The sequence below is a fragment of the Fukomys damarensis genome, unplaced genomic scaffold (genome assembly GCF_012274545.1).
Source record: "Fukomys damarensis isolate Sample0158 unplaced genomic scaffold, DMR_v1.0_HiC HiC_scaffold_22, whole genome shotgun sequence".
Classification (NCBI taxonomy): Eukaryota; Metazoa; Chordata; class Mammalia; order Rodentia; family Bathyergidae; genus Fukomys; species Fukomys damarensis.
The window spans coordinates 5,681,071-5,696,056 of NW_022900934.1; the positions used below are offsets into that span (position 1 = coordinate 5,681,071).

Here is a 14,986-nt window from a genome sequence, read left to right on the forward strand (position 1 = left end):
ATTGGAGGGTCTCGGGCAGGTCACATAACCTCCGGGACCATGACATACTAGGTCTTCCTCCAGCATTTCCTGCAGTCAGCATGGAATAATACCAGCACTGGCAGAGACTCCAGGATTCTCCAGGGAATCCTAAGAGTTTTTGCCAGGTCAGTCTTCACTTGGCTCCAAGATGGCATTGCTGCCAATTTACAGGAGAAACTGAGGCTCAGGAGGAATGGGCTTGACCTTCTCCACTCCCCACCACCTGGATCTTGTCCCCATCTGGCCTTTTCTCTACAGCTTCACAGGCTGTGGTGTCATGATGCACTGTGGAGGACCTGCTAGTTCCCTGTGTCTCTCTTGTCCCCTGATGAGGGGCTTATGTCTGAAGTTCTTGAGTCAGATTTCCTGTGCTGTCCCTGGTTCTGCCTGTGTAAGGTTGCTGTGGATAATCAGTGTCACCTCATTGACCATCACTTTCCTCACCTGTAGAGTGGGAAGGATTGTCACTGCACAGCCCAGGGCAGCTGGGTAGATTCAGCAAGTGGCGCTTGGAAAGCACCTAAGTTTGCAAGAGAGGCAAAGGTGAAGGAAAACATTCTGGTTCCTTGGGGCCCTGAGCCTCCCTCACCTCCCACTCTCATCTGGACTGGGTCAGGAAGGCAATTGTGTTCAAGGTAAATAAAGTCATCACAAGTCACAAAGGGCCCATTTAGTGCTCTCTTGGCTGTGAGATCAGTGCTCTTTTGTGATGCTCCAGGTGGTGACTGGAAATTCCAACCCTGGCTCAGGCTGGACCTGGCTGCTGAGGAATTAACAGGCAGGCTGTCCAGAAGCAGAGTCACCCCAGCAAGTGTGCCCTCTCCTCTGCCTTCAGAGAAAGGTGTGGCTCTCCTGTCTGTGCCTGGGACAAACTGCGCAGTATGACTTGGGGGCAGGGAGCCACCACCTCCCCATTGACTCAGGGATGAGTCAAAGCTGGCCTGTAACATCTGGCCCTGTTGGCCTGGCCGGTAATTAGAGAATGGCAGGGCGTCCTTTGGGTAAGGCCTAATTGTGTTCTTTGGGTTACCATTCATTGCTCCCTGTCCGGGAGGTGTGTCTGCATATCTGGTCACATTTTCCTGCAAATAACAATTTTCCCACAGCATCATCACCCAGGTTTGTGACTTCTGTGCTGAGGTGCGGATGTTTCCTGGAGGGGCTCTGGGAGCCCTGCTCAGGAAAAGTTTTTACTTGAGTGTTGTTTCTGCTCCATCTGTTAATTGTCCAGAGTGGCTAATGGTTCATTGGCAATCTTGGGAGCTCTCCCGGGCCTGGAGAGTCATCAGGGCCGATTGGAGATGAAGACAGCAGGAAATTCTGGTTTGTACATTTAAAGCAGCGTGGACGTACCCTGAGTAAGCTCTGAAATGATCTCTAAAATGACATGGAGAGAGTGAAAGGGTTGTGAAAGACTATTTTAACTTACTTTAGATATGAGTCAAACTTAGAGTCTGTCAAGCCTTATGTGGCTCTAATGGGACTTCCTTGCTCCCATAATCTCTCTGTTGACAGAGTAGAATGAACCAACCAGTGACAGATCAGGGGGCACTTTGGACTGGCTGATGAGGGAATGGTGTGTTGTCTTGGATGGTGGCTATTCACGTAGTATGAACACACATACTGCACGATTTGTCCTAGTCTGTGCTGCTACCACAAAATTACCTGAGACTGGGTAATATATAAAGAATGGAAATTTGTGGCTCATAGTTCTGGAGTCTGGGAGGTCCAAGACCAAGACCTCAGCAGAGTCAGTGTCTACGAAGGGTTGTTCTGATCCAAGATAGTGCCTCCCTCAAGATTCTATCAGGGCCACTCCATTTGTGAGGGTCAAGCACTCATGGACCCCTGAAAGATCCCACCTGGATTAAGTTGCAGCAGAAAATTTGAGAGGATCACATTCAGACCCAAACCGTGATATAATTTAACATCTTTTTAATTGGGTTCTGGGGCCTGTATCATAATACAGTGGAGCCTTGACTTACGAACTCAATTCATTCCCGAGGGCTGGGTGTAACTCAGGTTTATCATTGAAGGCTCAGGCCCCTCTGACAGCCTTCAAAGTCTCTCTGCTGTACACCGGCAGATCTCAGTGTCCTTAGACACTGGTCCAGGATTTCTCAATGAACCCCACCTGGAAAGGGTGTTGCAGTGGTCCTTGCAGAACTCTTTAAGGGTTAAATCTGCATCTGAGACCATCTGGAAGCACAAGCAGCTGGCATTCGGGTCGTGACTCAAGACTTTATTCATAAGTTAAAACTAATTATGGTCGTAACCCAAGTTGTTTGTATGTCAGGCCAGTTGTTGAGGGTCCACTATGCTTTCAAAGCGTCCTTTAGGGTAGGTGGGGTAGGAGTGACCCTTGCCTCTCCTCATAGTCCTGGTGATGCTGTCCATTTCTGTGCACTTCCCTCCTTTGCATCTGCCAAAGCCAGCTGTGTGACTTGGCTGGGCCACCTGGATCCTTTGTCTCCAGACTGGGACACAAAGGGGACAGCTCACACTCACCCCTTCTGCCATTGTGCTTGCTGAGGCCAACCCACACTCTCACACCTGCCTCGGCACCCTGCCTCCAAGCCTGGTCCCCCACCCCTGTGTGGGCTTCCCTGAGTGGCTTCGTAATCCCCCATCACATCCCAGTGGGTTCTGAGTTAAATCAGAGTTGCTGGCCAGCATTCCCTGTTTCTGTCCACATTGTACGTGCCGATGGGCCCGGTAAATGTCTGACACACTGAGGCAAGCAGAAGAATACGGGCCAGACTCTCGGGGCCAGACTGGGAGGGCGAATGAGGGTGGTCACCAGTAATTCAGTAAGAAGAGGGACCGGGGCCAACTGGAGATGTGGACCTTGTCTGAAGGGCTATTGCCCCGTGGCCCACCCGTAGCTTAGTGGGACGTGGCAACGAGACTGTGACTCTGCAGACTGTGAGACGGGACAGCTCCACCCTGAGCCAGGGTTGTGTCCGGGAGGACTGTCTTCGTGTGCAGCTGCAGGCTTGGGCTTGCAGGCAGCCCTGCTGGGTTCCACCTTCCTGGACCCTGTCCCAGTGGTGTGATCCTGGGCAAAAATCTTTGCCTCCTGAGCCTCGATCTGAGATCTGCTTAGCGGTGCCAGCAGTACTGTCTGCCTTGCAAAGTTGTTTTAAGGACTTGGGGACACGGTGCTGTCAGGATTTTCAGAGGCTGGCCCAGTGTATGTGCTCAGTAAATAGTTGGCACATCTGACATGTTTATGTGTAAGGACAGAACTCACCTTGATTCTCGGGAAATTTAGGTGACTCCGGGGGTGACAGAGACTGGCCCGTTTGGTAGTGTTCCTCAGTATACCTGCACCCCGGTACCCTGCACAACACAGGGGCTCCAGTGTTTTAACTGATTATTAAAAGATTCAATTTATTGAAACAGTCCTTATAACTAGAAGTGCATAGGAAATACTATAAAGCCTTTGTGTGCCAGAGTCCACCCACTGATGTTCCCTTCCTCCCTCCCTCCCTCCGTCCATCTACCCACCCATCCTCCAGCACCCACAGGATGAGTTATGGTTTTGCCATTTTGCCACTCGATTTTGCAAAAAGTGAAGAAGGAATTGACAGCTCTTCTCTATTAACGTCTGCCCGCAGCGCAGTTCCTGCCACACGCTAGGTTCTTGATGAAGCCACGTGGTGTGAAGATGAAGGTTTTCTGCACAAACCCCAGCCTGGCAACTTCCCGGCTAAATGACCTTGGGCAAGTCCTGATCCTGCCGTGCTCCAGGTGGAGATGATGCCCCACAACTTAGGGTGGTGAGAAGCGAGTGCTGACGTGTGAGGAGCCCTCGGAGCAGTGCCAGCCGCACAGTGCCCGATCCAGGCAGAGTCAGCCCTGCTTCCTGACTCTCAGAGACACGCAAGCTGAATGATTCCTGCCCGTCTGTGCTCTGTCTCGCTGGGATCTCCCTGGCAACTGTAGGGCAAGGTGGCCTTGTAGCAGCGCCCTGTTCCCCATGTGTGTCTCTACGACTCTTCTGTGCCTCCTTCCCCTGCCACAGCTGTGAGGGGTCTTTGTGCCTGATGAACTTGCTTTTGGAGGACTGGCCGGCCCCGTTCTGCCTCCTCCGCCTCACAAGGCTTCCCTCTTTGGTAAGCAGCTTGCTGCTGGAGCGACTGCGCTGTGATCCAACTAACCCAGAGCCTGTGTCTCTGTCTCCTCCTCTCTCACAGGGAGTCCGACCTCTTTCTACTCGACAGCCGCACCCTCTGGGCCTCCGAGGAGGGCTGGCTGGTGTTCGACATCACGGCCACGAGCAACCACTGGGTGGTCAACCCTCGGCACAACCTGGGCCTGCAGCTTTCAGTGGAGACTCTGGATGGTGAGTGCCCGGCCACTGCCACCACTACCTCTGCAGCCTGTGCTCTTGGACTTTCAGGAATCCTGAGCAGTGCGTGTGTTTGTTTCCCTCCAGACCAGGCTTTCCTGCCTCCTCCCGACTAGGACTCGGCACCCTGCCCTTTGATCCAAACCCAAAGCAACCTCTGTCCTTCCCCTTGCATGAGAGGCGTGTGAGCTTGGCCACAGCTGGCCTGAGTAAGGCTTTGCTGCTCCAAGAGTGGCTCGACATCAGCAGGTGCAGAGTCTTACTCACTTAGAAGTACAGAGTCTCAGCCAGCGCAGCCCTGCTGTCAGAACCTCCCCGGGACTCAAGCCCTGAGCTGGTAGCTTACACAGCACCTGTGTGGCAAGTGCCAGCACAGGCTTCACGGCCTCCCAACGCATGGCATTCTGGGCCTCCTGGAGCACTGGAGCCTGTTCGGCATCTTTGGCCTCTTACCTACTAGGCACCAATCACATCCTCTAGGTGCAATTCCCAAAGGTGTCTTCACCAAAACTGTTCCTGGATGAGGATCACTATGCTGGTTTAACCACATTAGTCTCTTCCCTGTCAGTGGTTCTGAGTTCTAAATTCTTGGAGAATCTGCTCTTATTTGGCTCTCCCCAAATCTACTTCCTTTGAGAGGGACAGACAGGAAGCTGAGTGGGGAATGAGGAGTGGCCTATGCCAATATTCCCTTTCCCCCAACTTGTATTTGTAACAAATGGGTGTGGTTTCTGGTTGTGTAGCTGCTTTCTTTTTAAGAAGAAAAAGATTTTTTTCCCCCACTTATTTTGGAATAGGAAATACATGCCCCTGGCTTCATAGACATTGTGGAAATGTGTAACGGTAAATAGTGTCCTTCTGACTTCCTTCCCGCAGCTGTTGAGTTCCACTTCCCAGAGTCAACTCCTGTTTTTCCTGTTATTAGGTACCGTTTCAGAGATTCTGCTGTCATTTTATTCTTCTCCCACAAATGATGGGACAGAATGTTCAGTGTTCTTCGTCAAACAATTTATCTTGCCCACTGGTCCTACCTATGATTAACGAGCCTAGTCTGTTTTGTGCCCGAGTAATAGTATAGAGGTGCTGTTCCTCCCTTACCATATGACTCGAGGCAACTTCCCTAACCTTCAATCTTGGCATCTGTGTCTCCAACACACTTCTGGGCTCCTGGGTTGTCTTGAGTTAATATGGGAAGGGTTTTTAAAATAGCGACTTAATGGGTATAGAAGCCCCCCCCCATCTTATTAAAATAGAAATTCTGATGGAGGGGGGAGCCTGCCTTTCCAGATGGCCTTTGGGGGCTGCTGATGCCTGTGGTGCCCGGACCAAGCTTTGAGTAATGAGGCCTTAAGATATGACCTGACTGTGGTGCACCCCTGAATAAATAAGTTATTGTCAATATTATTGCACCTGGCATGTCTTTTCCTCTTACAGTCAGGTCTGGGGGAGAAAAGCTCATGCAGGGTCATCTTCAGTTGAGTTAGCATAGCTCTGGCATAAATTCCTGACAGTGACATTGTCCACAGTAGCTGTAAGGGCTCCTGTTTCCTCTTCCTCACCAGTTCAGGTTCTCAAACCTGTCCGTCCTTGCTGATCCACCCACTTGAGGACAGATGGCATCTGGCACGTGACTTCGCTCTTCTCTCTCTCCTGTGTGAGGGAACACTTTTTCCACATGTGCCATCTGCAGTGTCTTCCCTGGCTGCTCTCTGTCCCTGCTCGCTGCCCATTGCTCTGATAGGTCATAGGTCTTTTTCTTTTCCATTTTGACTCTTTGCAATTTGAGCAGCAAATGTTTTCCCAGTTTTGAGTTTTCTTTTTCTTTTGGTTATCCTGGATTTTGCCAAATGGATTCTAACAAAGCAGTTGAATTTGATCACCTTTTCCTTTATAGTTCTTGGGCTTTGCCTCTTTTTCTTCCTATCAGAGGCCACTCTCTGGCCTAGAGGTGGGGAAAGAATTGTCAGCAACTTGGGGGTAATTCGGTGACAATCCTGTTCTGGCATCTCTGTGTGTCTCAGGGAATGGCTGTAGCATGTGGGGAGCAGGAACAGTTTTCCTGTTTCCGAGGCATGGTGAGGAAAGGTCCCTCTCACCACCCTTCCACCTTGAGCCTCCAGAAGATCTCCTCTGCTTGGATTTCAGAAAGCTCACTGCTGGAGCCTATGGGGAGGGACCGCAGAGTTGAGGGCCAAACTTCCCTCTGGTCTCCAGATCCTCCTCCTTTATGATAAAGGTCTCTCCACCTTCTCATCTCCCATCTTCCACCTGCTTCCCTTGCTCCTCAGACTTCAAGAAAATTGTAGAAAGCACTAGATTTTTCCATGGCTCTATACCAGGGATTGGCAGACTAAACCCAGATGACCACCTTCGGCCTGCAGCCTGCCTTTTCTCTCTTGTGACAAAGTTTTCAAATTTTAAATGACTGAGAAAAATCCAAAGAGGAAGAATTCTTGGTGACGTGTAAAATGGTGTGAAATTCACATTTTATTGTCCATAAATGATATTTTGTTGCACATAGCCGCACTCATTTTCTTCTGTATTATCTCAGATGACTTTTGTGCTTTAACAACAAACTTGGGTAACTGTAAGCAGAGACCCTGTGGTCTGCCAAGCTGAACATAATGTATTGCTCTCAGAAATATTATTTACAGGTCTGCTCTATACCAGTTTTCTCAAACTGTGCTTCCTGAAATGTCAGTAGGTAGCCCAGGGACAAATGAAGGGTTTCAGGGTCAGTTAAGTGTGAGGAATGCTAGTTGGATAAACACGATTCTCCACAGAACTTCTCAGAGCCTTTATTTTGCCTATGTCCTTTATGAACCTCTGGGAGGTGGGTAATGTTGCACAGAAGAATTCTAAACTTATCTGGCAATAAAGTCACCTGAGCTTTTTTCCTTAAAAGCCCTGTGGAGTGTGTAGGGGGTGAGATAAAGTAATGAAGCGAAGGTGAACTGTTTTCTCCTCTTGTGAGTACCTGCTGCCCTGGACTTGTGGACACTGGCTAGACCTTCCAGCTTGACCTCAGGGTCCAGTGTCCTCTCTGTCCTGCCTGCCCCACTGGCTCACGTGGCCCAGGGTGAGTCACCGAATGTCCCTCACCTGGGAAGTGGGTTTAATCATTGTTTCCACCTCCAAGGGTAATGAGATGAACTCACCCAGGTGGAAAGCTAGGGACTCAGCCTGCTGTGGCCACCACCCACCAATGCTTCATGAGCTGCCCACAGCCACCCAGCGAGCAGCTGCCACCGTTACCCTCCCCGCGGTGCAAGGGAGGAAACTGAGGCTCAGAGTGCCCGCCGGAAAATCCTCTCCATTCCTTGTAGCCTGGTGGCCACAGGTGCTGTGTAGCACCAGGGCGAGGGCCGGACCATGCCCTGTCACTTGGACAGCTGTCCAGGTGTGGTGTCTCCCAGGCAGCGAGCTAGGTATGGTCACCCTGGTTGGGCAGGCCACCGCTGACACCCGCGGGAGGGGAGGGTGTGTACCAAGGCCAGTGGGCCGTGTTCCGTGTTAGAGGAGCTGAGAAGCCAGTGAGTTGCATTGCTGAGACCCAGGCTCTCAGCTGGGCACATCTGGTGACCACTCATTGTTCCTGAGTGTGGTGCCTGTCACAATCGCCCTGGGGAGCTGTGCATGCTGGTTCCTCAGCCCCCCGCACCCACTCATGAAGGCTTCTTGAGGGTGGGCCTTAGAGCACGTCTTTCCTCAGCGCTTCTTGGGCAATGTGGGGCCTGGCTGAGCAGCCATGCTCTGGTGCCACTGTGCCTGGTGACGGGTCCCCTGTTTATCAGGGGCTGGGCAGGCCGTGCTTGGCCCAGGCCCGAGCTTTCCCACCAATACCCACACAGGTGCAGGGGCTCAGCACAGCCTGCCAGGGAGTCCGTGTTCCTCAGACACTTACTCGCCAGGCCTGAGCTGGCGGCAGAGTCCCCCGGGGGCCTTCTTGCCTCCAAGGGCATCTGGAGAGGCCAGCTCAGAGCCAAGACCCAGGAAGGGAGGGGATCAGACACAACTGTGCCCGTCTAGCTCCCCCCTGTAGAGGAAGAGGCCCCTTGGACCACCCCACCCCCCATGTTGATGGCAGAAATCCAGGCCTCTGTGGCCATCCTGGGTGGGGAGGGACAGATTTTCCGAACCTTGTGCTCGGCCTGATGGAAACCCTGCGTGACCTGGTCTCGGAGCACAGTGCACGAGTGACCACACTCTCCCTTGTGCTAGCTTTGGGAAGGTTTTGGGTTGGAGGTGCCCTGCTGAGACCACTCGGGAAGCGTGCAGAGCCTTGCTGGCTGCAGCCCTCCTGTCAGTCACTGCAGCAGCACAGCTGGCAGCACCCCGGGCCTCGTGCCTGCAAACCTCAGGCACCTGCAGCTCCCCAAGAGGGACGGTGCTGCAGCAGTCAGGGCTGCTGTCCCCATCTTCCTCCTGATGCAGAGATGGGGAGAAGTGGCCATGCCCTTCCCGGCCCCAAGGCCTGCCCTTCTCGGCCATGTCCTGTACTCCAGGCTGGTGCTGGGAACTGGGCTGAAGGAGGCACCACCCAGGGAGGGGCTGGGGAAGAACGGGCACCCTGTGCAGAGGGACCCCGGCCTCCTGCTGATGGTGATCAGTCATCGCCCAGGCAGTGGAGCCCTCTTGTGGCTTTGGGGGCTGGCAGCTGCTGCTATCACTTCGCCACCTGGGTTCCTTGTTTCTTTGTCTGCTCTGTGGATGATGGAAAGTCACCTGCTCTGCCAGCAGCTGGGAGGAAGAGAAGAGGAGGAGTACTCCTGGGAAACCTAGGCCCTGTGCCCCTTAGACGTCATCCCTCCTCCCCGGTGTTCTTTTGTTTTTGTGTTGTTTTTTTTGGGATGTAATTATTACCACCAGCATGTTCCGGATGGGGAAACTGAGACCAAGAAAGCCGAGGAACTTAACTAGAGTCACAAGGCTCCAAGCAGGCTGACAACCCCGACTCAGTGTTACTAACCACTTCAAGGGAGTGGTCCCCTGGGATCAGATTGGGGTGGAGTCGAGGGGACACTGTGATTAGTGAGCTCTGAGGGGGCCCAGCAGGGCCATGAAGGAGGGAGGTGCCAGCACGCCTGGGCCCTGCCTGCCTGTTCTGGCCAAGTCCGCTTCCCTGGAAAGGCAAGAGTGGCTTTCTGCACCACAGACGGAAGGAGTGGCAGGGCTGCGTTGAACTTGGGTGAGCTCCTCCTCCATTAAAAAGAGAATTGAAAAGTCCACGTTCTAACCATGTCAGTATAAAGATGATTGGAGTCCTGGCTGGGCTAGAAATCAAAACAGTGCCTTCACTGCTGCAAGCTCCCATGTTATCTTAGATTTTAACAGACACTGAAACAGTTTTGTGGGCTCCTAGATCACTGGGTCCAGCTAGGATGGCAGCAGTGCCAACCTCTCACCCCCACCCCCACCTGGTCCTTAGAACCAGGTTCCTGTAGAAAACACCTGCTTTGTCCACCTTGGAAACAGATTCCTGAACAGCCAGGCTGTGCTAGATGAAGGTTTTGCTGTCACTATGCGTGGCCTCTTGGGAGGTGGGTGGTGAACAGGAGCTGTGCCCGGCAGATCGTGGCGAGGCGTGCGTCCTGTCCTTAGGCTCCGCAGAGGGCTCCCTGCTGCTTACAGATGAAAACACCCGCTCACCTGCTCTGGGGAGAGGAAGACCGCTTTGGGTTGGAGGGACTCTAGCCCTAGCACAAGTGGGAGCCCCTCAACCTCTGTGCCCGAGATGAAGCATCCTGTCCAGGTCAGGGGTCTCTTGCTGTCTCCCCGGCACAGAAGAAATCGCTTGGAGGGCTCAGGAGGATGGCAGCTCCCAGCCTCTCTGATCTAGGAAGAGGATCTGATGGCTGTGTCTGCCCCTGTCCTGGGGACCTGCCCGCCCACTCCTCTGTCTCCCGAGCACCAAGCTCACGGCCCCTCCTCCTCCCCGCTGCATCTCTGCCTCCTGGAGCCGGCCGGACTGACGCATGTGCCTGTCAGATGTGTGCAGAGCCCATGTCCTGCTTGTCCACCACCAGATGGGACCGGATGTGGCAGGGCCCCCGAAGGATCAGAGGGTGCGTGCTATCCAAGCGGGAGCTGGCGGGCAGCTGCGGAAACTAAACCGGTAAAGCCCGGTAAGGCCGGGGCTGCGGGTGAACCACCCATGGCGCAGATGGCCCAAGGTGCTTTGCTTCTTGCAATTGCTTCACTTCCTGTTTGTCCAGACTCTGGAGAGGGAGAGGAAAGAGGCGGGTGACCCAGTGGTTGGGGTGGTCTCTGGTGGCAGGGACGGAACTGGGTCACTGGGGCCAGGCAGATGTCACAAGTGTTCGTGCTCTCACTTGTCACTTGGGCCTTGGTCCATCCGGAGAAGTGTCTGGGATCCACATGTTTTCCACAGTTAACCAGGATCGTTCTTATCCTGTGGGCCTCAGAGGGCAGCCTGGAAAACAAAGAAGCCACAAGAAAGCGAAGATGCTGCCCTCACTGTGGGTGGGTCCTGTCCCTCCGTTCCCGAGAGGCCCCACTCCCTCCACATCCCCGCCTGCTCTCTGGGATCTTTCCCACATCCTCGCACCACCTGCAGGTGGCCGGTGGATCCGAGATGCACCTGCTGCTGTGCCCCGGCCCCACCTTGCCCTCCGAGAGCCCGGCCTCCACCTCACATCTCCCCGTGGCTGTCTGTGTCGTTCCTGCCTCTGGAGCCTCCGAGGGCACCCACGCCAGGCCTGGCGTCCTCTCTGGATCCTTTCTTCTGCCTGGACCCCTTGGTGGATGGTGTGGTTGAGTCAGCCGAGCCAAGGCATGGATGCCATCTCTACCCTCTGCTGTGGTGGCCCTGGGACGGTGACTTCACGCCTGTGAGCTGACTTTCCTAATCTGTCACTGTTCCTACTCGGAAAGGTCACAGTGAGGAGCAGCCGTGGAATGAGCTTGGCATAGTGCCTGGCACAGAGCAAGCGCTCAGTAACTAGAGCCACCTAAGACAGGGCCATAGCTGAGAGCACTTCCGTAGGTGGGTAATGGAGCACAGTGGCGTCTTCGCTCGTGGGGACACCTGCGGATTTCCTTATGTGTCTGGGTCAGCAGATGTTTTCTGGAATGCACTGGAGGGTGCACACTTTGGGCTCCTCAGGAGTGGCTCTGGCTTTCACAGCAGGGCAGTTCAGTGTGAAAGGAGACACGGACCATGATGTAGGCTGCCTGTGTTCCAGTAAAACTTTATTTGCAAAAGCAGGCAGTGGGCTGTATAACCAGCAGGCTGTAGGTCACTGACCCCTGGGCAAGAGGACCAGTAGTTATCCAGACTTTTCCCTCCTGGCCCGTCATCCTGAGTGAACTGGCATTTTGTCCCAGGGCGCATGCATCATGGGATAGGTGGTGAGAGGGCTGCCTCTGTGTCCCTGAGCTGCCCAGTGCGCAGGGTAAAGGGTGCTTATGTCTTCATGTGCCTGCCTTTTTAGAAAGAAAGACACTTCTGAGAAGCCTGCGGTGGCCATCTCCAGAACAAGTTCAAGTGAAGCCAGGAAGGGTCACATTTGTGGCCTCCGAGGGTGGAGGGCAGCCTGGGGGACTCTGCTTGGCAGGGGATCAGCCTGGCAGACAGCCGCTGTGGCCATTGGGAACTCTACATCGTGTGGAGGCCCAAGGGAAGCCGGCATCGTGGAGGGCCTCACTTCCCATCCAGAAAATGAAAAGTCGGGTTCACCCTGCAGCCTGGATGGGTGTTTCTCATTATATTCATAATACTGGAGAATGTACAAGCAACTGGGATGCCTGTGTCTGTGGCGTACCATGCACAACCAGAAGGATGCGCTCCAGAAATGGCCACACGGATAAATCTCCAAGACATGCAGACTTCCATAAGCCAGACTGGAGGAGGCCGTCTGTATGAAATATCTCGAGCCATGGGGACACGGTGAGCATGTGCGGACGCTGTGGTCAGGAGCTGCAGTTTCTCAGCGCTGGCTTGTTGGTGTTCGGGCTCCATAACTCAGTGTGGGGCCCACCTGTGCCTAGCGGGGCCCTTTGCGGCTGCCCGGCCTCTCTTTATTCGGTGCCGTGGCATCTGCCCAGCGCTGACAGCACACACGTCTCCAGGCACGGCCACACGTCCCCTGGGATGGGCAGCACGCTGCTGAGAACCGAGCAGAGGCCAGACAACCGGAGGGAAGCGCTGGGGCCGGGCCTGCTGCATTCCGACCAGATCCGCACAATGGGCAATGCTCAGAGATTCGCACAGTGGAAGAGTAGAGATTGATTTTATGGTGACCTTAATTTAAAAATGAAGGCTTTAAAAGCAACACAATAAAAACAAAACGTCCCTGGGGAAGGCAAGCCACAAGTGCCGTGAGAGCGGCCCAGAAGGCGGTGGCCTCCGCACTCCCTGGCTGTCAGGTGGACCGGATGTTGCCTGTGAAGTGTCCTGGTGTCACACCTAGAAAAGCTTGCCTTTGCAGGCAAGATACAGGGTGCTGTGTTAGATTTGGAGGACCACAAATAACTGCCCAGCTTAAGTGTCTTTCACGTATTGCGAACAGTATTTATTTATTTATCTGAAATTCAAGTTCCATAGGGCATCTGCTTTGTTTGTTTGTTTGTTTGTTTTGCAAAATGTGGCTGCTCTTGGGCAAACCCACAGGCTTTTAAAAAGAAGTATTAAGCCTCAGCTGAAGTATAAATCCCAGAGACACAGATTGTGTAAACTCCTCTGTGTATATTGTCTCCCTGCCTAGGTTCTTAAATTCACCTACACCAACCCCTATGCTTTTTATGTTCTTGCTGGACATTTAAATATAAGTAATTACGCGAACTAAAGCTAGTACACTGTGACTTCACAAAAGGAAAGGGACTTCGCCCCCACTGTAACCTTCCTTGGCCCTTTCTGGCAATATTAAAGTAAAATAAATTTTACCTATGTACATAACATAGGTGGTTAAGATGTGGAAATATATCTGCGTCGTTGGTGTGTACAATTACTTTAATTATTTGTGTTCAACACCTGGGACAAGTCAGATTGAGTAGGGAGCCAGCCTCAGCGCTGAAGCAGGCCCACTGTCTCTTACTTAGGGCACGTGTGGCAATACCTGGGACAGTTTGCTTGTCACTACCGGGGGATGCTCCTCGCCTTCCTGGGGAGAAGCCAGGCTGCCGCTCGACGTGTGACAGTGCAGGGTGTCCCCAGCCCAGACCTCCGCCATGCTGCCCTTTCCGGCTTGGTGCCTTCTCTGGTCTGCAGGCGCCCTGCGATCTCACACATCTGTCACTCTTCCCACTCTTTGGCTTTTGGCCCTGGTGCTGTGGACCCCTGAGTCCAGGTGGCGCAGCTATTCCGTTCTCGGGCCTGTGCATTTAACTCTTGAGGAATCGCCTGCCCGTTTTCTGTATCCCTGGGATTTGGTTGTTGTTGAATGTGCCTGTCAGGTTGTCTTTCCGCCTTTGAGTTGAAACCTAAATCTTCCCTAACTCAGCCACAGAGGGGAAGATTCTACCTCTGTCCTCTGAGGGCCTGCTCTGTGCCAGCCCTGACATGCCCGGCTCCATGCCCCCTCTCCTCAGCCTCTGCAAAGGAGGCAAGAGCAGCCTGGAGCACTGGCTTGGACTGAACAAGGGAAGTCGTGCTTCTGGGTGTCTGGGGTGCGAATGTGAGCTGCAAGGCTGGAATGCTCCAGTGACGGCTCAGTGCCACTGGCCACCTTAGCTTCCTGCTCTTCCTGTACGGAGTCAGCCTTGTTTGTCAGCCTCCCCTCCCTCGGTCCTATCCAGAGGGCGAGGAAGTTTCCCTCTGGACCTTCGAGTAGGACAGTGACTTCCCAGGAACTTCCAGGACCCCTCTCTTTCGTGCCCTGACAGAACTGGGTCATAGACGCTACCCTAATACCAGGGATTAGTTACCTCTTATTAAACCGCAGGCCCCACCCCTGAGGCCAGGGTGAAGTTAGGTTAAGATGCAGCTGCCTAAATGCAAATTGGATCGCTTACCGGGAGGGGGTGGATAGGGCCTGTGGTGCCTTCTGCATTTTACAGATGAGGAAATCGAGGTCCCAGCCCACAGCTTTGTCTTGGCCACATGGGCGGCTCAGTGGTGGACGCTGTCCCCGTGCCTCTGTCCTGGCCGTGCTGCCCCATGGTCAGAAGAGTGAGCCAGAAACCGCTCCTGGGTCTGGGCTTGGAGGTATCTGGAATGGCATCAGGTTTTCATGCCAGGCATTTTTATTTTGCCCTAAAAGCCTTCCAGGGGGGAAACACTATTCCTAGGGGCTCAGCTTTAATGGTTCCTTTATAGAATCATTCACGTTTTAGATGGATGAACTCGTGGAAACCCCACTCAAGAATGCAGGAAAGCCACACATTAACGTGGGGAGGTGAAATGGGGGGGCTGGGATGTTTGTTCTTTTGTGCATTAGCTGTTAAAAACCAAAGCAAACACCCTGGTACTGCGCTGGTGCTGGGAGGCCAGTGACTCCCGGTGACATTAACTCAGATGTGGCCAGGCAGAGCCCTCCGGAACCTGATGTCACTGGCCTTGACCTCCTTAACGGGGATGTCCCGACTCAGTTGGCTTCCCGGGGTTCACAGCCTGTCCTTGGTGGATTTCTGGGCCTCACTGAGCTCAGGCTG

The 14,986-nt window shown here is 53.5% G+C and overlaps 1 protein-coding gene across 1 annotated transcript in view; it reads left to right on the top strand.

Moving 5' to 3' along the window:
• Positions 1 to 14,986, top strand: part of Bmp7 (bone morphogenetic protein 7) — a gene marked incomplete at its 5' end in the record, with an annotated part of 66,789 nt that overhangs the window by 39,976 nt on the left and 11,827 nt on the right. The window contains one exon of the mRNA XM_010628811.3: positions 4,221 to 4,369. Coding sequence (XP_010627113.2) covers positions 4,221 to 4,369 — 149 coding nt within the window. The remainder of the gene's footprint in view (positions 1 to 4,220; positions 4,370 to 14,986) is intronic.